Source organism: Scyliorhinus torazame, chromosome 8 (assembly GCF_047496885.1).
Source record: "Scyliorhinus torazame isolate Kashiwa2021f chromosome 8, sScyTor2.1, whole genome shotgun sequence".
Lineage (NCBI taxonomy): Eukaryota > Metazoa > Chordata > Chondrichthyes > Carcharhiniformes > Scyliorhinidae > Scyliorhinus > Scyliorhinus torazame.
The window spans coordinates 1,479,367-1,502,136 of record NC_092714.1 but is presented as its reverse complement, the minus strand read 5'-3'; the positions used below and the strand labels follow the sequence as shown (position 1 = coordinate 1,502,136).

Here is a 22,770-nt window from a genome sequence, read left to right as displayed (position 1 = left end):
GATCCAATGGCAATAATTCAAAGAGTTCTAGAATAGGGTGGGGGATTGGGCCTTGGTAGGATGGTCCTTCGGGACTTGTGGGAAGAAACCGGAGCACACGGAGGAAACCCACACAGACACGGGGAGAACGTGCAGACTCCGCACAGACAGTAACCCAAGCCGGGAATCGAACCTGGGACCCTGGCGTTGTGAAGCAACAGTTCTAACCACTATACTACCGTACCACCCACTATTGAAACCTTTAAAATCCTGAGGGGTATCCTGTTTGCGACTCCAGTCCAACACCAATGCCCTTCACCAGTCCCACACCAATGGCCTTCACAGCAAGTATGGATCGGCAATAGATACAACCTGCATTTGTATCTCAAATACTGACTGAATGTGGGTAGTTGTGTTGAGGAGAGTGGCAGCAAATCCTGAACAGAAAACAGGTGAAGGTACACCAGTGATTAAAAATCCAGATTTGAAAGGCAGCAGGCTTTTTGGAGACTAAGGTACAATTGTTAAAGTTGGAGCTAATTGACTTTTGTTTACATTGAGAGTGTTCCCTGGGAAGTAGATAATTAGAGACACTCTGTTCAGCTTAGCTGACAGTAAGAAGCCTTACAACACCAGGTTAAAGTCCAACAGGTTTGTTTCGATGTCACTAGCTTTCGGAGCGCTGCTCCTTCCTCAGGTGAATGAAGAGGTGGGTTCCAGAAACATATATATAGACAAATTCAAAGATGCAAGACGATACTTTGATTGCGAGTCTTTGCAGGTAATTAAGTCTTTACTGGTCCAGATGGAGCAACTGGAGAGAGGGATAATTACAGGTTAAAGAGGTGTGAATTGTATCAAGCCAGGACAGTTGGTAGGATTTCGCAGGCCAGATGGTGGGGGGTGAATGTAATGCGACATGAATCCAAGGTCCCGGTTGAGGCCGCACTCATGTGTGTGGAACTTGGCTATAAGTTTCTGCTCGGCGATTTTGCGTTGTTGTGCGTCCTGAAGGCCGCCCTGGAGAACGCTTACCCGGAGATCAGAGGCTGAATGCCCTTGACTGCTGAAGTGTTTCCCGACTGGAAGGGAACATTCCTGCCTGGCTATTGTCGTGCGATGTCCATTCATCCGTTGTCGCAGCGTCTACATGGTCTCGCCAATGTACCACGCTTCGGGACATCTTTTCTGCAGCGTATGAGGTAGACAATGTTGGCCGAGTCGCACGAGTATGTACCGTGTACCTGGTGGGTGGTGTTCTCACGTGTAATGGTGGTATCCATGTCGATGATCTGGCACGTCTTGCAGAGATTGCCATGACAGGGTTGTGTGTTGTCGTGGTCACTGTTCTGAAGACTGGGTAGTTTGCTGCAAACAATGGTTCGTTTGAGGTTGCGCGGTTGTTTGAAGGCAAGTAGTGGGGGTGTGGGGATGACCTTGGCAAGATGTTCATCTTCGTCGATGACGTGTTGAAGGCTGCGAAGAAGATGTGAGCGGCGAAACTACAACATCTTCTTTGCATTTGAACAGCAAAAATAAAGAAATAGGAAATGAGGGAATCAGCAGGAAGGGGCATTACAGGAATGACCCCTTATTTCTAAACAGTGACCCCCAGTTCTAGATAATCCCACAAGAGGAAACATCCTCTCCACATCCATCCTGTCAACACCCCTCAGGATCTTCTGTTTCAAGCTAGTTGCTTCTTACTCTTCTAAACTCCAGTGGATAAAAGCCTGACCTGTCTAGCCTTTCCTCAGAAGACAACCCGCACAAACCTAGTATTATTCTCGTAATCCTTCTCTGCACACACTTACATCTTTCCTTAAATAAGGTGACCAGTACCGTACACAATACTCCAGATGTGTTCTCACCAACACCCTGTATAACTGAAGCATAACCTTCCTGCTTTGGAATCAATTCCCCTCACAAATTACAACATTCTATTCACTTTCCTAATTACTTGCTGCAAGTGGATACCGGCCTTTTGTGATTCATTCACCAGGACCCCCAGATCCCTCTGCATCTCAGAGCTCTGCAATCTCTCACCATTTAGATAATAAACTTTTTTATTCTTCCTGCCAAAATGGAGAACTTTCTCACATTATACTCCATTTGCCAGATTTTTGCCCACTCACGTAACCTTTCTATGTCCCTTTGTAGCCTAGAGCTAAAGTGATGCCAAGCTCAGTATTCATTGAGATGGCAGGGGGTGTAAGGGAATGAAGCTGAGCCCGTTGCTGGGGCAGGTGGTTCAGGGTCAGAAAGAAGAAGGTATCATTAATATAATTGCAATATGAGGACTTTTTTCCCTGGAGCGTAGGAGGCTTAGGGGTGATCTTATAGAGGTCTATAAAATAATGAGGGGCATAGATAAGGTAGATAGTCAACATCTTTTCCCAAAGGTAGGGGAGTCTAAAACTAGAGGGCATAGGTTTAAGGTGAGAGGGGAGAGATTCAGAAGGGCCCAGAGGGGCAATTTCTTCACTCAGAGGGTAGTGAGTGTCTGGAATGGGCTGCCAGAGGTAGTAGTAGAAGCGGGTACAATTGTGTCTTTCAAAAAGCATTTAGATGGTTACATGGGTAAGATGGGTATAGAGGGTTATGGGCCAAGTGCGGGCAACTGGGACTAGCTTAATGGTAAAAAACTGGGCGGCATGGACTGGTTGGGCCGAAGGGCCTGTTTCCATGCTGTAAACTTCTATGATTCTATGATTCTATGTAAAATTAGAAAATGGGGTGGGGTTAACGGGAAGTGAAGGGGAAAACCGATCAGGAGAGGCATTGCTACCCATGAGATGTTTACACTAACTGCCCCTCCCAGGACTCAGTAACCTATCCCCCAGGTCAGGACTGACATAACTGCCCCTCCCAGGACTCCGTAAACCTATCCCCCAGGTCAGGACTGACCGAGACTCAATGTAACCCCCGGCACCTCCTGGGACAAGGCTGACACTAACTGCCTGATGGATCTCTGTGTCTATTCGGAACCCGGGATATGTGTTACCCCTTCTTAGTTCCCAAATAACAGAAATTCAGGCTGTGTTTCTTTGGCAAAGTTACGTTGAATTTTATTTGTCAGCTTTTAGTGTCTACTGGTAAACTTTTTTGGTTACAATACAAACTTAAGTCAGATTGATTGTCTTTAGCGAATACAGTGGCTGAGGTTCAAATTCAACTCTTCAAATCATAGTACACAGTACAAAATTACAGATTGATTTAAACAAAAGAAAAATGGCGATAGCAAAGGCAGCAGCAAGACCTCAGCTTCAGAAAGTGATAGACTGATTCCAGAATGAGTTTTCCCATCCCGACAATTGATTGATTTTTAAGGCGATCTGTATCTTAAAGTTTCGCCTTCTTTACAGCTCTGATTGGCTTCAACTAATTTATAATTCACTCAATTCGACCAAACTGTCTGTCTATCAATTTAAGAGATAAATGTTTGGGTGTGATTTTGTAATTTTCCATACCTTGGCTTGCCAATTATGCCTCTAACATTAATTAGATTAACACAGTTTTCGAAAAGTCATTATGATCTTGACTGACTGTTGTCGTGGAAACGGATCTGTCCAGGCCTGGGAATGAAATATTTTGTCACTGGCCTTGGATTCTGGCCAATCTCGAACAACTTGCAAATATGAACATTTAAAGTCTTATCTGATTAATTCCCAGCTAGTCAGCTTTTCCTCACTTTCATGGTTAATCTGATTTAATTACTCTCAATGATTTCTCAATTAAACCTTTTATTTATCTCATCTATAGATAACCAGAAAAGCTGATTTCTATCACTGCTCCTCCCAGGACTCAGTAAACCTATCCCCCAGGACAGGACTGATTCCATGGTTCCTCCCAGGACTCAGTAAACCTATCCCCCAGGACAGGACTAACACTAACTGCCCCTCCCAGGATTCAGTAAACCTATCCCCCAGGACAGGACTAACACTAACTGTGCCTTCTGGGACTCAGTAAAGCTATCACCCTGCACAGGACTGATTCTAATGGTTCCTCCCAGGACTCACAGTAACCCTGCACCCCTCCCAAGATAGATGAAGCACTAACTGTGACCATTCTGGGAGCTGAAACTGAGATTATCCCCCAGGGCTATAATAAATCTGATGTGGAGATGCCGGCGTTGGACTGGGGTGAGCACAGTACGAAGTCTTTCAACACCAGGTTAAAGTCCAACAGGTTTGTTCACAAACCTGTTGGACTTTAACCTGGTGTTGTAAGACTTCGTACTATAATAAATCTGGCATTTGACCGAGCATGAATCTCTGAACTGGAATGAATCACTGGGTTCAGCAAATGGGCTCCACATGACCAGGAAAGAGACCAAACCCGCACTGGACTACCTTGTTGAAGATTTATTGGGAAGCAGCTGTCGGAGTTTGGCTTGGAGTCAAACAGCCTGTTCCAAAATCTAAATAACAGACATCTGCTTGGATCACTCACTTGCGTTGCAAAGGATTGTCCTTTCTACCTGTCAGGGTCTTACCCCAGGGCTTGTGTGTCACTTTGTATCTGGGGCTGCATGTCCCAGTGTTTGTAACTGTGGTGATGGTCCCTTTAAGGGCAACACAGCAGAAGAGGGTCAACTGTCTTGAGGGACCAATTGGGACTGAAAGTGGGTAATCGCCCCAGGGGGTGGAGTCCTCTCTGAGGCAGAAGACATCTTGAAGACAAGTAAGGACTGGGGCAGCCATGTGGGCTGCAGGCCTCTGTACAGTTTTTCTTATCAATAAATACCTTTTGTGTATGACAGGCATCAATACCTGCTCTTCCATTTGCATCTTTTATTAGGAATACGAAGGTGAACGGAATGAGGAAAATGAGAGACATGGTCAGGGGAAAGCCATACTGCCAAATGGAGACACATATGAAGGATCCTATGAACATGGCAAGCGACATGGAGTGGTAAGAAATTGACAGACCCCAGTGTGGTAGAAACTGGTAAGAAATTGACAGACCCCAGTGCTGGAAAATCTAAGTATTGTGATATTCCCCGACAGACAGAAATAATTTTTAAAAACTGACGGTGATCAATCACAGTTCTCTGAACTTCCCAACATCCAAATTGATCCAGGTAAATGAAATCTTCCAACTCCAATTCTCTGCGCAATAGATATTCTGTATGTAACAAAAAATCATCAGGGCGGCACGGTAGCACAGTGGTTAGCACAGTTGCTTCACAGCGCCAGGGTCCCAGGTTTGATTCCCAGCTTGGGTCACTGTCTGTGCGGAATCTGCACGTTCTCCCCATGTCTGTGTGGAGGTGTGGGCTTAAGTAGGGTACTCTTTCCGAGGCCAGTGCAGACTCGATGGGCCAAATGGCCTCCTTCTGCACTGTAAATTCTATGATTCTATAATTCTATGATCGATCTGCTGAATGCTCAGCTCTGGAAATTAAATTGGTGAAGATCGTACTGGAACCCATCTTTAGTTGATGGTTTGCATCTAATCATTTACATTTCAAAGATTTCCATTCTCTCCAGTAGACACCAGGCCTGGTGTGAGTATCGTCAGTGGTTATCTTAACTGGCGTTGCCATTGTGATCTGAGGCCATGAACTCACCGCGATGCAGCGTGACCAGTGAAAGCCGGAAACCCCGTTCTCGAGATCTACCCGGCTCGCAACGTCTCATGAAATTCAACGCGAGGCAGTAAACCTTAATCTAATCTGTAGATTCCCGAAGTACCTGAGGCTTTGGGATTCAATCCCCTCGCCTCTGGGACCTCAGGCAAGCGCCGTTTGGTACCGGTCTCCACAAACGGGGATCAGACGGAACGGTAGTCGTGGGAGTCTCCAAGGGGATTGGAGGCCCCAGCTACATGCCGTTTGGGCAGGGTGGTGCTCTGGCACTGCTGGTGCCCAGGTGGCATGGCCAGCTGGCAGGAGCACTGCTAGGGTGCCAAGTTGCCATTTTTTTTACATGCGTGTTATCGGGCCGAGGTTTCCCACTATGGGTGATGTGGGGTGCGGGGGAGGGGGATGTGGGGAGGGGGGGTGGCGGGAAGGGGGTGCGGGGGACCCTCCCATGTTATGTTCGGGCTGAGGCAAGGTCGGAATTTTTTTTTGTGGGCCTCTATCGGTACAATGGGGAGTCCCGACGAGTGCAGCATGACAGGGTATGTGCGGCCTCGGCCGCGCGTTCCCTATTTAGGCCCCGTAACCAGTGAGTCATGTTGAATAGCCATGTGTTTCTCAGCACTGCGAGTGCCAGGAAACATGTGGCTAAACGCGCTCACTTGGGAACTTTGTTCCCTTTTGGAACGATTGCGCCTAGTGCTGTCTGGGACATTGTCTGTACGGTGTGATTCTGTGAGTGTGACAATGTCAGGCTGTTGCTAAACGAGTCTGTGAGGCAGCTCTCCCAACTTTGACACAAGGCTCCAGATGTTAGTAAGGAGGATCTTGCAGGGTCAACAGGACTGCGTTTGCCATTGTCATTTGATTTGATTTGATTTATTTGTCACGTGTACTGTCCAGTCCAGACAGATTGTTCCATACATGAAAAAATTCTAAGGACTGCATTCTTCACCCTGCCCGCCGCAGTAACGCCAGGGCCGAGATGGCGATAGACCTCAGACCGGGCGAATGCGGCCAGAAGATCCCGCCCTAAGAGTGGGCTAAACCAGTGAGAAACTCCCCAGGGCCCAGAAACGTGAATAGCGGAGGGGAACTCGCCTGCAGAGCTGACGGGAAACTCCGTGGAAAACCCATCACAAATGACCTTCAAAATGTTTCCATGAAATTCCACCCTAAATCTAGTCGGCAGGAATATAAAATGAAAATATAAAGAACAAAAATATTTATTTTTCTAGTTAGATTCAAGGCAACTACCTTGTTAAAGTCATTTATCAGTAGATGGCTTACAATGGGATGTCCCCCAATAGGTTTTGCAGAATCATCTATTAGCCTCATAACCTCTTCATCATCCATACCTGCACCTTTTAGCAGAATTTTTAACCTTTAACCGTACAGTGAGCAAATTGTTGATGGAGTTTTGGACAATTTGCTTCTTTCCGTTCTGATTTTTATCACTTGAAACCATTAATACTCGTCCAACACTCATGAGAAACATCTGTCTGGATTCTTCCACCCCGCCCACTGCAAGATCGCCACGAGGGAGCCGCGCACAATGGAGAACGCCATTGACCTTGGGCCGGATTCTCTGCTCACCGGAAATCCTGCCCATCAGGTTTATTAAGGGGATACTATATTGTTCTGACAGGGTAAATTCCAGATAAACTGACTTTCCAAAAATAATGGCCTTATCATGCTCCATGTCAACTGCCTTTTTCAGAGAGAGCTTACCACCTCAATATGATCAAAGTCATCACTACACCTAAAACATTTCGAAGTTAATTTGTGGCTGGTTTTCAGGGAGTTTCATAAAACATAGGACATAGAACATACAGTGCAGAAGGAGGCCATTCGGCCCATCGAGTCTGCACCGACCCACTTAAGCCCTCACTTCCACCCTATCCCAGTAACCCCCTCCTAACCTTTTTGGTCACTAAGGGCAATCTATCATGGGAAATCCACCTAACCTGCACGTCTTTGGACTGTGGGAGGAAACCGGAGCACCCGGAGGAAACCCACGCAGACACGGGGAGAACGTGCAGACTCCGCACAGACAGTGACCCGAGGGAATAGAACCTGGGACCCTGGAGCTGTGAAGAAACTGTGCTAACCACTGTGCTACCGTGCTGCCCTTGTGCTACCGTGCTCTGCCAGCGAGTTCCCCACCGCTATTCAATGACACTTAGTCACTTTTTTGGGCCCTGGGGAATTTTGCACCGGTTGAACCCACACTTTGAATTTTTTTTAGCACTGGGGAACTGAACTCTGAGATTGGGCCAAAAGGGAAAATGCTGGAAAATCTGAGCAGGTCTGGCAGCATCTGCAAGGAGAGAAAAGAGCTAACGTTTCGAGTCCAGATGACCCTTTTCAAGGCTAAAAGGCATAGAAAATGGGAGATATTTATACTGTCGGGTGATGGAATGAAAGTTGAGTCATAGCCACAGAAACCATGGGGAAAGAGGGCTGATGGCAGTCCCCAGAGAGAACAAAAGGTGTGAAAGGCCAAACAGCAGAGAAACTAACATCAGAAGGTAAACTGTGACAGATGAAGATGGGGGGAGGAGGGTGCATGGGTGGGAGAGAGGGAAAATGAGAAAAAGGGGGGGGGAAGGGGGATGCAAAGGGGATTAAATGTAAGGACAGGGGGGAAGATGGGGGGAAGAGTGGGGAGGAATATAAAGAAAGACAAGAACGAAATAAAAGTTAAAATTAAAAGGGGTCGAGGTGGGGTAGAGCTGATCATCTGAAGTTGTTGAATTCGATGTTGAGACCGGAAGGCTGCAGCGTGCCTAACCGGAAGAGGAGATGTTGTTCCTCCAGTTTGCGTTGAGCTTCACTGGAACATTGCAGCAGGCCAAGGACAGACATGTGGGCATGGGAGCAGGGTCTTGTGTTAAAATGGCAGCAACGGGAAGGTCAGGGTCCTGAATGCGCACAGACCGAAGGTGCTCAGCAAAGCAATCACCCAGTCTGCATTTGGTCTCTCCGATATAGAGGAGACCACATTGGGAGCAGCGAATGCAATAGACCAAATTGGAAGAGATGCAAGTGAAACGCTGCTTAACCTGGAATGAGTGTTTTGGCCCTGGGATGTTAAGCATGGAAGAGGTAAAGGGGCAGGTGTTACACCTTCTGCGATTGCATGGGAAGGTGCCATGGGTGATGGGAGAGGTACTGGGTATGGTGGAGGAGTGGACTCGATTGTCTCGGAGGAAACGGTCTCTGTGGAATGCTGACACAGGGAGTGAACGGAAGATGTGTTTGGTGATGGCGCCGCGGTGGAGTTGGCGGAAATGGCGGAGGATTATGCTTTGCATACGGAGGCTGGTGGGGTGAAATGTGAGAACGAGGGGTCTCTAACCTTGTTCTGGGAGGGAGGGGAGGGGGCGAGGGTAGTGGTGCGGGAGATGGACCGCACACTGTTGAGGGCCCTGTCCACAACTGTAGGTGGGAAATCAGAGATCGGGCTCCCATTTTGACAGGATGCCCCGATTTCTAAGTGAGCTTGTGGGTCCCCCACCCCCCCCACCCATGGGCAATGTCACCCCCCACACACATGGGCAATGTTTTTTTAAAATAGAATTTACAGTGCAGAAGGAGGCCATTCAGCCCATCGAGTCTGCACCGGCTCTTGGAAAGAGCACCCTCCCCAAGGTCAACACCTCCACCCTATCCCCATAACCCAGTAACTCCACCCAACACGAAGGGCAATTTTGGACACTAAGGGCAATTTATCATGGCCAATCCACCTAACCTGCACATCTTTGGACTGTCACCCACACAATGTCACCCCCACACACATGGGCAATGTCACCCCCCACACACATGGGCAATGTCACCCCCCACACACATGGGCAATGTCACCCCCCACACACATGGGCAATGTCACCCCCCACACACATGGGCAATGTCACCCCCCACTCACATGGGCAATGTCACCCCCCACACACATGGGCAATGTCACCCCCACACACATGGGCAATGTCACCCCCCCCACACACAGGGGTATTACTCCACACCCTCCAAGTGAGGACACCCCGCTATGGGGTCCCTGGGGTTCCCCCCACTTCAGGCCCCCACGCCTCCTTTCAGTACCCCCCTCCAGGCCCCACCCGTCACCCACCCCAACCTCCCAGAGGCCCCTACTTAACCACCCTGCACTTCCTCTCCCTTCAAACCCCCTGCACCCTCCTTTCATGGGCATGGCTCCCCTCAGACCCTGACCCTTGGCAGTGCCACCCAGGCACACTTGCACTGGCACCCTGGCAGTGCCACCCGCCAGCTTGGCAGTGCCACCCAGGAGACCATTTGGCATTACAAAAGCCAAAACTTCCTTGCCGCTGTCTGATAAAGGTACTTGCCAATACCCTTTAAGTAAGTCAAGTTCGGTAATAACATTTGCTTGCCCCAACTTTTCAACACAGTCTTCCAAATGAGGAATAAGATATGAATCTGACTTCGTCCCAGGGTTGACCTTTCTGTAGTCCACACATGGTGTTCCATTCAGTTTTGGTATCATTACAATTGGTGAGCTCCAATCGCTGAAACTCACTTTGATGAAACCATCCTGAAGCATATTGTCGATCTCCTTTTGTACCAGTGCTAACTTTAGTAGATTGAGCCTGTATGGATGTTGTTTCATGGGAATAGCTTTTCCTACATCTACATCATGAATAATTACATTTGTACTTCCCAGTGTATTCCCACATGCAGCTCTGTGTGACTGGAATAACTCTTTAAGGTCATTTAGATTTTCCTCCAGAAGGTAATTTATCCAAATTTCTTAACGCTCCCTCATTGTCCAATCTAATTTGAGGAATGTCAAACTCTGTGAGTTTTCCTTCTGTCTGGCGCTCTTTTTTTATTTTTTTATTTTAAAAAATATATATATTTATTAAGAATTTTAACACAGTTTTTCACCCTTACAAACAAACTCCCCCCCCCCCGTAACAAAAAGAAAGAAAGTGCACATAGCAAGACATGAACATGGTAAATCGATATGATACAGAGCTTTGTACAATGGATTCCTCCCGTACATGTCAGTTTTCCAGATCCTTCATGTATTTTCTTGCTCGAATACCCCCCAAACAAGCCCCCCTTCCCCCTCCCTCCCCCCCCCCCCCCCCCCCACACGCAAGACCTCCCCCCCACCCCCGGGTTGCTGCTGCTGCTGACCGACCTTCATCTAACGCTCCGCGAGATAGTCTAGGAACGGTTGCCACCGCTTGTAGAACCCCTGCGCAGACCCTCTCAAGGCAAACTTTATCTGCTCCAATTTGATAAACCCTGCCATATCATTTATCCAGACCTCCACGCTGGGGAGCTTCGCCTCTTTCCACATTAACAAGATCCTTCGCCGGGCTACTAGGGACGCAAAGGCCAGTATGCCGGCCTCTTTCGCCTCCTGCTCTCCCGGCTCGTCCACTACTCCAAATAGTGCTAGCCCCCAGCTTGGCTTGACCCGGACTTTCACCACCTTAGATATTGTTCCCGCCACTCCCCTCCAGAACCCCTCCAGTGCCGGGCATGGCCAAAACATATGGACATGGTTTGCCGGACTTCCTGAGCACCTCCCACATCTGTCCTCTACCCCAAAAAACCTACTCAGCCTCGCCCCCGTCATGTGCGCTCTATGAACCACCTTAAATTGTATCAGGCTAAGCCTGGCACACGAAGAAGAGGAATTAACCCTACTTAGGGCATCAGCCCATAGCCCCTCCTCAATCTCCTCCCCAGCTCCTCCTCCCATTTACCCTTCAGCTCCTCTACTAATGCCTCCCCCTCTTCTTTCATCTCCTGGTATATCGCCGACACCTTGCCCTCTGTCTGGTGCTCTTATCAAATAATTCACCTCACTCAATTTAATTTCAATTTGATAAGGCCCACTAAATCTTAATTTTAATGTTTCACCTACCATTGGTAATAATACTGATACTTCCTCCCCACGAACAAAACTACAAATTTTTGATTTCTTATCCGCCTCGTTTTTATCACATGCTGTGACAATTTTAAATGTTTTCTAGCCAACTCACCAGCCCTAGTTAATCTCTCCCTAACATTTGATGCATAGTCCTACAATATAGTCTCCGAACACTGACTCACCAATTTCTCTTTGATCAATTTAAGTGGTCCTCTCACCTCATGGCCAAACATCAATTCAAATGGACTGAATTTAGTTGATTCATTACATGCTCCCATAATTGCAAATAGTACAAATGGAATTCCTTTATCCTAACCCTCTGGATAATCCTGACTATAGGATCTCAATATAGAATCATAGAATCCCAGCAGTGCAGCAGAAGGCCATTTGGTCCATCACTTCTGCACTGACCTCTGAAAGAGCACCCTACGCAGGTCCACTCCCCTGCCCTTTACCCATATCCCCACCTAACCTGCACATCTGTGGGAGGAAACCAAAGCACCCGGAGGAAACCCTCACAGACACGGAGAAAATCAAACTCCACAGTCACCCAAGGCTGGAATTGAATCCAGATCCCTGGTGCTGTGAGGCAGCAGTGCTAATCACTGTGCCACCATGCGACCCCATGGTCTTCAGAGTTTTATGCCACCTTTCTAATGCCACTTGTGATTCCAGATGATACGCCATTGTGTTAAATTGCTTTATTCTTAAGCTATCCATAACTTTCCTGAATAACCTGGACATAAAATTGGATCCCTGATCTGATTGGATTTTTCCTGGTAGTCCATTTCTGGGGGAACAAAAATGGATAGCTCTTCTACAACCCTATTAGATGTAATATTTCTTAATGGAATGTTCTCCAGAAATCTAGTACACATCCATTATGGTCAACAGATACTGATTCCCACTTTTTGTTTTAGGCAGTGGTCCCACATGATCTATTAGGACCCTAGTAAAAGGTTCCTCAAATGCTGGAATGGTATTAAATGCTGGTATGATTACCGCTTGAGGCTTCCCTATTACCTGACATGTGTGACATATATGGCAAAATTCAACTACATCCTTATGCAGTTCAGGCCAATAAAAATATTTTTCTGTTTTTGCTTGAGTTTTCCTTACTCCGAAATGACACCCTACTGGAACCTCATGCTCTGTCCACAAAACTTATTTTCTCTAACACACGGTAATACAACTTGATGAACTTCTGCCCATTTCTCATCTGCCTGAATACGTAAAAGTCTCCATTTTCTCATTTATCTATTATTTCTAATGAAATAACACTGGTATACACTCAGATTCCATTTTCGTATATGCATTTTGAAACAACTGCTTTATCTCTGAATCTTCTGGCTGTAATACTACCAACTTTCTTGAACTAAAGATATCATCTTCATCCACCATCTGCTCTTGTTCCTGCCTCAACCTGTGGCTTTGCAATCGTGTCACCACACAATCAGGAAACACTCCAGGGGAAATGCTTCTTGCAACATCTCAGCTGTTTGACTTTCCACTGGCATTCCAAGCACAGTAGGCATCACTCCTACCTGTGATCTAGCTATATCATTACCCAGGATAAATCCTCACTGAGTTTAGAAGAATGACACGGGATCTCATAAAAACATATAAAATCTGGACAGGCTAGATGTGGGAAGTATGTTCCCGATGTTGGGGATGTCCAGAACTAGGGTCCACAGCCTAGGAATGAGGGGTCAGCCATTCAGGACTAAGATGAGGAAGAACGTCTTCTCTCAGAGAGCTGTGAACTTGTGTAATTCTCTACCACAGAAAGCTGTTGGGGTCAGTACGTTGGATATGTTCAAGAGGGAGCTGGACATGGCCCTTACGGCTCAAGGGATCCAGGAGAATGGAGAGAAAGCGGGAGTGGGATTCTGATTTTGCACGATCAGCCTTGACCACATTGAATGGCGGTGCAGACTCGAAGGTCCCAAAGGCCTACTCCTGCACCTATTATCTATGTTTCTATACTTTTAAATCCCAGTAAAGAGCCCCAATTTTATTCAGATCCTGGACCAGACCCCAACAATGGCTGGATGCTGGACAGAAACCCCAATATTTTATTTTAATTTTGTGAGACTGTGAGGAAAGGAAACCTCGCTCCAGGAGTGATTTCAGATACAAATAGCGATATGGCAAATTAAAACAAATTTTGTTACTTTTTTAAAAAAATATTTCTTTATTCTCCTCCTTTTTCACATTTTCTCCCAAACCCACCAACAATAAACGGTAACAAATATGTCAATCCCCATATCAATAAGAACGATCCCATCCTCCCACCAAACCCCAAACATTAGCCCGCATGTTCACACAAATGACATAAAGGAATCAGGAATCGCCCACAGTCACCGTTAACACACACCACCCCCCCTCCCTCCAACCATCCCACCCACCCCCTCCAATTCATGTCCGATGTTATCCAGTTCTTGAAAGTGCCTAATGAATAATGGCCATGAATTGTAGAACCCCTCCAGCCTTCCCTGTGGTGTTGGGTGCTCTGGTGCACAGATGAGCCAACACAGTTGTATGTGGTACAACTCTATTTTATTATAACTCTTATAATACAGTTCGTTCTGGATACTCTGCACGTGCTGTCTCCCTGAGTGTGTTTGGCAATAGATGTGTCCTGGTTCTCCTCTGCAGCTAATACTGACCACCGGGGGTCGTGTCTGTGCTTTTATATCTTTCTGTCATTGGTTGTGGTGTTGTGTGTTCTGATTTGTCTGTTGGTGTGTCTATCATGATGTGGGTGTTTGAATATCATGACATCCCCCCTTTTTACAAAGATATGTGCCTACGTGGTTATAAATATAATTGTGTCGTGAGTGCATCGAAGAGTGTGTGTGTGTGTTATGTACAGCGTGTGTATATGACGTAACTATTTACATGGGGCGATGTCGGGTGCGTCACACTAACAAGGTTGTACCATAACAAAACTTGGATGCGAGAGAAAAAAAAAAACTTGAACATTGGTCTGGTCAGACGATATCTGGAACAATAAACAACAACAGGTTATAATACAGAAGTGTTTGACTTTTTGAACGTATGAACAGCGTTATAAGTCCAGTCTAATGGGTGACCGCCTCAAGAATGGGCTGGTCCTCAAGCCGGTTCAGCTGTGGAGATTTGGTTCTGGTAGCGATGGAAGGGGCATGATCCGTGGCATCTCCACGAAGTCATCCTTGGGAACCAGTGGAGGATCCGGCGTGTGCGTACGGTTCAGTTGCGAGCGTGGAAGGCGGCGCAAAGCTCGCTGATTGCGCCTACGCACCAATCCATCCGCCCTGCATGCCAGGAACAAGGTGGAGTCTTTTTCTTTTTATGTTTGTGGTGGACGGCATCTTGTAGCCGATGGGTCGTTGCCATCGAAGTAGCACCATCACTAATATCATGCAAGGCGATGACTGTGCCAGATGTGGAAGTTGGCCGAGACCGTGTACGCTGGTTCCGGCCACCTGCTGTGCCGGAAGGGCGACTCCGCAGAGAAACGTCGAAGCATGTCGCCTTGGAGAGAGAATTGTTGCTCGCATCAACGTCTGGCGATGGCGCGAATTGGTGTGTCCATCTTGGACCGCCAGTGCTGGTTGCCACTGCCGACCCAGTGGGACTGCCACGCGATCCATTCCCTGTCGCCGTGGCATCCGCCGTCACCCTGAGCGTGCCATCACCGAGGCCGCGACACCGCCCGTCCGGAGCAAGGTCTGGCGTGCGCGAATCAGAGTCGGCGCTTGGCTGCTCCCCATCTGGAGTCCGGTCTGCCTTCCGTCGATGCCCCCCGTCCGGAGTCCCAACAGGTTCACTGGAGGCAGCCGAGATTCCCTGAAGCTGCACTTCTGGAGTCGGAACATGCAGGAATGCACCAACCAGTGGAGAGGGTCGAGCCATCGAGGGTGGAAGCGGTGCGCTGCCACCGCAGTCGTCAGTGGTCCCACCGTGATCGTCGAGTGCCTCGGTACGCACTAGGCGAGGTCTGTCACCTTGCACCTTTTGCATGGGAAGTGGGATGCTGTCGTCACTCGTCTCACATCCCGTGGATAGATCCTCATTAGCAGCTTGCTGTTCACTAGGGTTGGGTAAATTGTCAGAGTTTTCATCTGGTGGTGCACACCATGTCGGTGGACTGTCATTGTCTTGCCGTTGTCCTTCATTTGGGCTTTTCTTCTTTGGAATTTTAAATCTTCCCCCAGACATTGCAGAACCTTGTTTATTACCCCCAAATTCTCCCATAGGTATGGTCTCGAATATAGGATCCAATGTTTCTATCGCCATTGTACTATTTTCCAAAGAACATTCCGTTTCACTTTTCTTCTCAGGTGCCTCATGTGTATCTTTGTCTAATGTATATGCCTTCATGGTCTCTGGGTCTGATTTTGCTGGGACTGGCATGGTCACAGTCTCTCTTTTACTGTTCTCAATTGCCCACCTTATACTCCCCATACATAACTGCTTAATCACTGGGGTTAGTGTGGTACAATGGATAATCGGGTCGACCTTATCTGCATCTTCACCATTCGTGGAAAGCACACTTGGTTCACTTGACACTGCTGTGGGTTTTAAATTCGTTATCTGGCTACTCGATGTCGGTGTCCTCAGGATTCTTGCTCCAATGTTCTGCTCAATAATCAGTGGAGCGTGTATAGGTTCAATGCAATTAATGTTCCCCTCAAGGTTTGAAGAGTCATTACTGACTAACTGCTGGTCTCCGAAGTTGGGATTTTGCGGTGTTGTGTTGAAGGGAGACATTTGTCCCTGCTGTAGATATGATTCAGGTTGTGTTATTTCCATTACCTGAGGATCAATGTCTTGTCCATTTTTTTGATCCGTACTAAAACACTGGCAATTCTCAGTCTGCTCCTTGCAAGTTAAACATTCAATTAATTTCGTTAGCAAATCCTCAGCATCCTTCTGTGGCCGTGCAGCATTATTAATCTCTGTTCGGCTATAATGATCCTGAAGGTCAGCGCATAAACCTTTTTTCTTCGGGCTAGGACGAGGCGATTCCTTTGGCTTGTCTTCAGTTGGGCTTGAACAGTCTTCAGCGCTGTGCCCTTCATTGTAGCATGAGAGACCGTCATGTTCATGCTGCTGTGTAGTGGAGCATGGTAGGCTGTTATAGCCTTCTTGCTGTTCACGTGAGCATGGCAGACTTGCATCGTCTGCCGCTGGTTGGTCAGGAGAGGTTGCTAGACCCTCATGGTCTTGTTCCTGCAAGGACTGCGCTCTGGAGTCTTGCGTTCCTTCCATCGTGGAGTCCGTCCACGAGCTCTCTGTGGAGGCTTGTGACACTGGAGTCACTTCTTGTTCGTGCAAGGACTGCGCTCTGGAGTCTTGCGTTGCTTCTATCGTGGAGGCTGTCGACGAGCTCTCTGTGGAGGCTTGTGACACTGGAGTCACTTCTTGTTCGTGCAAGGACTGCGCTCTGGAGTCTTGCGTTGCTTCTATCGTGGAGGCTGTCCACGAGCTCTCTGTGGAGGCTTGTGACACTGGAGTCACTTCTTGTTCGTGCAAGGACTGCGCTCTGGAGTCTTGCATTTCTGCAATTGTGGAGTCTGTCCACGAGCTTGCTGTGGAAGCTTGTGACACTGGAGTCACTTCTGGTTCATGCGAGGACTGCACTCTGGAGTCTTGCATGTCTTCTTTCATAGAGTCGGGAACGTTGAGCGGGACGTGGACCACGCTCTGTGTGGCAGCAGGGCACTCTCCGTGTGCTTGCACCGCTCCCTGTCTGTTAATGTCAGGCTGCAGCATCATCCGGTACTGATAAGTTGGAACGTCATATCTGCTGGATTGAAGATCCTCAAATCCGAAAAATGAATCCGCATCTGCGTCGGATTCAATGTGGGGGCCGCCAATGTGCAACACGAAAGGTTCGTCCGAGTCATAGTCATATAGGACCACGGAGCTATCATTGGGCTCGCGAGGTCCGGAAACACTGTAAAGATCGTCATCGAAGTATTCAAGGTCGGAATCATCGGCTTGTGCATAGGTAACTGCTTGTCGGAGGGTTCTTCGGAGGTCAAATTCATCTCCTGGGTCAATTTGCGGCACTGTGCTGTCATTCCAGGTGAGGGAAGGTTGTTTTACAGCTTTAACAGATTTTTGTTTTTTTGATTTGGGACGTTTCCCTTTTAAATTGGATTTGGGACATTTCCCCTTTAAATTGGTGCAGTCTGGGGCCTCTGACATCCTGACGCTCGGTATGTAGCACGTAGGAAGCGACTGCGCATGCTCAGATCGCTGTTCCTTTACCGATGGCCGTTTTCTTGACTGCGCATGCGCAGCATCTCGCGCATGCGCAAACGAAACTTCCGGTTCTGCGCACTGCTCGCGCAACTGTGCTAGCGTTATACCTTTAGCAAGATGGCCGCCGACCTCGACCCAGCCTTCTCTCAGGCCCGGGATTTCGGCCTCTGGGAATTCGGGCTCCGGGATCCCAGCCACGAGGTGAGTACTGCAGCTTTTCTTACCTTTATGTGCCCATTGGATTGCGTTTTCTTCACAGTACTTGGAGAATTTGCCCAGGACTGCCTGGTAATCGTACCTTTGCTGCCTCCTGAAGAACCTGAACCTTGTGAATATTTCTCTTGCCCTTGCACCGGCGATGGTGAGGAGAAATTCAATTTTTTTCCCTATCATCCAGGTCTTTGAGTTCAGCTGCCACCAGGAACAATTCGAACATTTGCCGGAATCGCCGCCAGTTTTCGCGGAGGTCGCCGTGGCACTGGAGCGCCTGCGGAACCGGGAGCTCGTACATCATGCCTGGGCACTGCTGGTTGTCTGTGTACACTGAGGTATGCCGGCAGGTATCGATCCACTCCTGTACCATGTGGTGTTGGGTGCTCTGGTGCACAGATGAGCCAACACAGTTGTATGTGGTACAACTCTATTTTATTATAACTCTTATAATACAGTTCGTTCTGGATACTCTGCACGTGCTGTCTCCCTGAGTGTGTTTGGCAATAGATGTGTCCTGGTTCTCCTCTGCAGCTAATACTGACCACCGGGGGTCGTGTCTGTGCTTTTATATCTTTCTGTCATTGGTTGTGGTGTTGTGTGTTCTGATTTGTCTGTTGGTGTGTCTATCATGATGTGTGTGTTTGAATATCATGACATTCCCCTCAGTTCAAACTTAACCTTCTCAAGAGTGAAGAATTCCAACAGGTCCCCCCGCCACGCCAGGGCACAGGGTGGAGAAGTTGCTCTCCAACCTATCAGGATCTGCCTTCGGGTGATCAATGAGTGGAAGGCTGCAACATCTGCCTCCGCACCCGTTTCCAACCCCGGCTGGTCTGATATCCCGAATATGGCCTCCCGGGGGCCGGGTCCAGTTTCACGTGCACCACAAATTACCCTAATGTAATTAGGGTGCTCTGTATACCACCTTCAGCTGTATCAGTTCCAACCTCGCGCACGAGGTGGAGGCATTCACTCTCCGGAGCACCTCACACCAGAACCCCTCCTCCATATCCTCTCCCAACTCTTCCTCCCACTTTGCTTTGATCCCTTTTAGTGGTGCCTTCTCCTCTTCCAAAATAGCTCCGTAAACCGCTGACACTACCCACTTCTCCAGTCCCCCCCGTCGTCAGCACCTCCTCCAGCAATGTGGAGGCCGGCTCCACCGGGAAGCTCTGTATCTCCTTTCTGGCAAAATCTCGAACCTGCATGTATCTAAACATTTCCCCTTGCTCCAGCCCATACTTCGCTTCCAGCTCCCTCAGCCCTGTAAACCGACCCCTAAGAAACAAATCTTTTAGCGTCTTAATCCCCTTCTCCTCCCATTTCCGAAAATTTCCATCCCACCTCCCTGGCTCAAATCTGTGGTTCCCCCGAATCGGCATTTCCTTTGACCCTACCCCCAACCCGAAGTGTTGGTGAACTGCCTCCAAATTCTCAATGAAGCAATTATTACCGGACTCCCTGAGTATTTCCCCGGGGCTATTTGGAGCGGCGCTGTTGCTAGCGCTTTCAATCCCCACCCCCTGCACAAACTCTCCTCCATTCTGACCCACTGGGAATCAACCCCTCTGACCCAGCTCCGCACCTTCTCCACATTCACCGCCCAGTAGTAACACATCAGGTTCGGAAGACCCAAACTGCCTTCCCCCCTATAGCAGCACCTTTCTAACTCTGGCCACCTTCCCTCCCCATATGAACGACGTAATCCTTCCCTCAATCTCTCTGAAAAAAGCCTTTGGCAGGAAAATCGGCAGGCATTGAAAAATAAACAGAAATCGTGGCAACACATTCATTTTAACCGCCTGTACCCGACCCGCCAATGACAGAGGGAGACCATCCCACCTTGCCAGATCAGCTTTCACTCTCCCCACCAAACTAGAGATGTTGTACCTGCGGAGCCGCCCCCACTCCCGGGCAACCTGCACCCCCAGGTACCTAAAATGAGTCCCTGCCCTACGGAATGGCAGCCCCCCCACCCCTGCCCCCGCCCCCGGCCGAGACACCACAAAATACTTTTGTCGAGATTTAGTTTGTACCCCGAGAAAGACCCAAACACCCGAAGCAGCTCCAATATTCCCCCTAACGACACACTCGGTTCCGACACGTATAACAGCAAGTCATCGGCATATAAGGACACCCTATGATCTATCCCCGCCCCCCGCACTATTCCTTTCCATACCCGAACTTCTTAATGCGATGGCCAATGGCTCAATCACGAGTGTAAACAGCAGGGGGGGACATAGGACATCCCTGCCTAGTCCCACGGTAAGACTACGAATATTAATAGGAGTAGAAGCCCACATGCACGTGAGATTTTGGTGGCTTCAAATAAATTAGATGAAAAAGTTATTAAAGAAGCTAAACAGCAAGAATTGCATAGTTGGAGTGAATTTGGGGTATACACGGAAGTACCGGATAGGGGACTAAGGGCTCTATCCCACAGATGGATTTGCACGGAAAAGGTTCTTCCGGATGGAACTTATAAGGCAAAGGCCAGGCTTGTGGCAAGGGGATTTGAAGAAAACTTAGAAGATCAGGATTTAAGGGTAGATTCACCTACAGCAGGAAAGGTTATTTTAAAGATTTTCTTGGCTCTATTAGCCACAAAGGCATGGGAATGCAAATCTATAGGTATAAAAGCTGCCTTTTTGCAGGGGCATCAGCACCAGAGAGACATTTTTCTCCGTCCTCCGAAAGAAGCAGCTAACACAGAAGGGGTACCCTGGAAGTTGAACAAATGTGTATATGGATTAAATGATGCAGCTAGAGTCTGGTATTTTTCGGTAAGGTCAGTTTTGTTAGTTAGGCTGTTGCCAGTTGAAAGCAGATCCTGCAATGCTTTACTGGCACTATAAAGGAAATCTTTCTGGCATTTTTATGATGCATGTCGATTTTTTGTGGGGTGGGACTAGTGATTTTGAAGCTATTGTAATCTCTGGTTTGAGGAAAGAATTCAGGGTTGGAAGTCAGGCTTCCGGTGCATTTAAATATATTGGACTGGAAATTGGACAGACTAAGTTAGGGGCAACTTTACGTCAGCAATCTTATTTGGAAAGCATCAGCCCAATAGCAATTAGTCTTGGCCGAGTTTCACAAAAAGACGCAATGGTTTCAAACATAGAAAAAGAGCAACTGCAAAGTTAATTGGGCAACTGAACTGGTTAGGTAGACAGACTAGGCCGGATGTGAGTTTTGATGTCTTAGAGTTGAGTACAAGAATGAATGATTCCAAAGTGGAAGACATAATAAGAGCAAATAAAGCGTTGGCCAAACTAAAAATGCAGGAGTGTGTTTTGAAGTTCCTGGTTTTAGGTGACCTTAGGTACTTGAAACTCATAGTTTATAGTGATGCGTCCTACGCAAATTTATGTGATGGGGTTTCAAGCGCAGGAGGTTTTATAATTTTCCTTTTGGGGAACAATGGTAAATGTTGCCCACTTGTGTGGGAAACAAAGAAAATAAGGAGAGTGGTAAAAAGCACTTTGGCTGCCGAGACGTTAAGCCTTGTAGAGGTGGTGGATATGGCCTTTTATATAAGTATGATATTGACAGAAATTTTGGGATTAGGGGATTTGGGTAATATACCTATTGACTGTCACATTGACAATAAATCCCTGTGGGAAAATGCACTCTACAAAAAGTGTCAATGAAAAGAGGTTACGGATAGACATCGCAAGTTTGAAGCAGATGTTGGACAGAGGGGAAATAACAAAAATTAAATGGGTCGAACTATCAACTGTCAGACTGTTTTACGAAAAGAGGGACGAGTTCACAGAAATTTTTGGATATTGTTAATGAAGGGCGTTTGTTTCTGTAACTATTATTTTTTCTTTCTCGTCCAAACAAAAAAAAGGGGGGGAAATGTGTGTGTTATTGAGTTTCTTGAAATTTTGTTTTCACCTAATTATTTTTTTTTCTCCAAGGAAGGGGAGACTGTTAAGTAACGGGTTAAGAGACGTTGCAATTAGTTGTCTCATTTATGTTAACTATCCATTAATTGACACTGATATGTAAAGGGGCTTCAGGTGGCCTCTGTCAGGTGATGTATAGTTAGGGTTTTGTGCAAAGGCTGTTGGAATGAAATAAATGTGTGTTTGTGAAAAAGGAACAGAACTTTAGACTCTTCATATCACAGCAACTAAAACGTCGAACATGTCCCATGTTGGTTGGGACAGCTCTGACCCCCTCCATGGCGTGTGCTGCTTTACCTTGTCACTCATCTGGTGAACCCCTCAAGTACATGCAGATTGTGCCCTCCAGTCGCAAGCTGTATTTGTGCCAATCATCTTTCTATCACTTTCTCATATTCCAGGGGACATATCGGTTTAAGATTGGAGCACGTTACGTAGGAGACTACCTGCAGAATAAGAAACACGGCAATGGAACCTTCCTTTACCCAGACGGATCAAAGTATGAAGGTATTTTTCCTGCCTTATTACAAAGTAGGCAATACAGGGAGACAGTTGAAACCATCACAGCACAAGACACAATCTGTGCTGTATTTTGTTGATCTAAGTTGTAAACAATACAAAGCTGATATCTTTGGCAGGAGAGCTGGGTCCTATCTAAATGATTCAACAGATTCAGATCCTAGCCATTTAGAAAATGATGTTCTTTGTCACTGCCAAGTGTGATGGTGAGAAACAGCAACAGCCTTGCTGCTTGATTCAGCAAGATATTCAGGCAGCAAGAACATTGTCAGAGACTACATGTACGATGATGCACAAATTTCATGTACAATCGAGAGGTCAGTCACACAGTGACAGGGTCACACTATCGAGAGGTCAGTCACACAGTGACAGGGTCACACTATCGA

General features: G+C 47.4%; 1 protein-coding gene across 3 annotated transcripts in view; it reads left to right on the top strand.

Annotated features, from left to right (window-relative positions):
* Positions 1-22,770, top strand: part of rsph1 (radial spoke head component 1) — a 276,830-nt gene that overhangs the window by 18,979 nt on the left and 235,081 nt on the right. For 2 of the 3 annotated variants that reach the window (XM_072513038.1, XM_072513040.1), the window contains 2 exons: positions 4,780-4,893; positions 22,267-22,372. In XM_072513038.1, coding sequence (XP_072369139.1) covers positions 4,780-4,893; positions 22,267-22,372 — 220 coding nt within the window. Of the gene's footprint in view, positions 1-4,779; positions 4,894-22,266; positions 22,373-22,770 lie in introns of those variants that run through there. The other variant, XM_072513039.1, reaches the window with a different exon arrangement.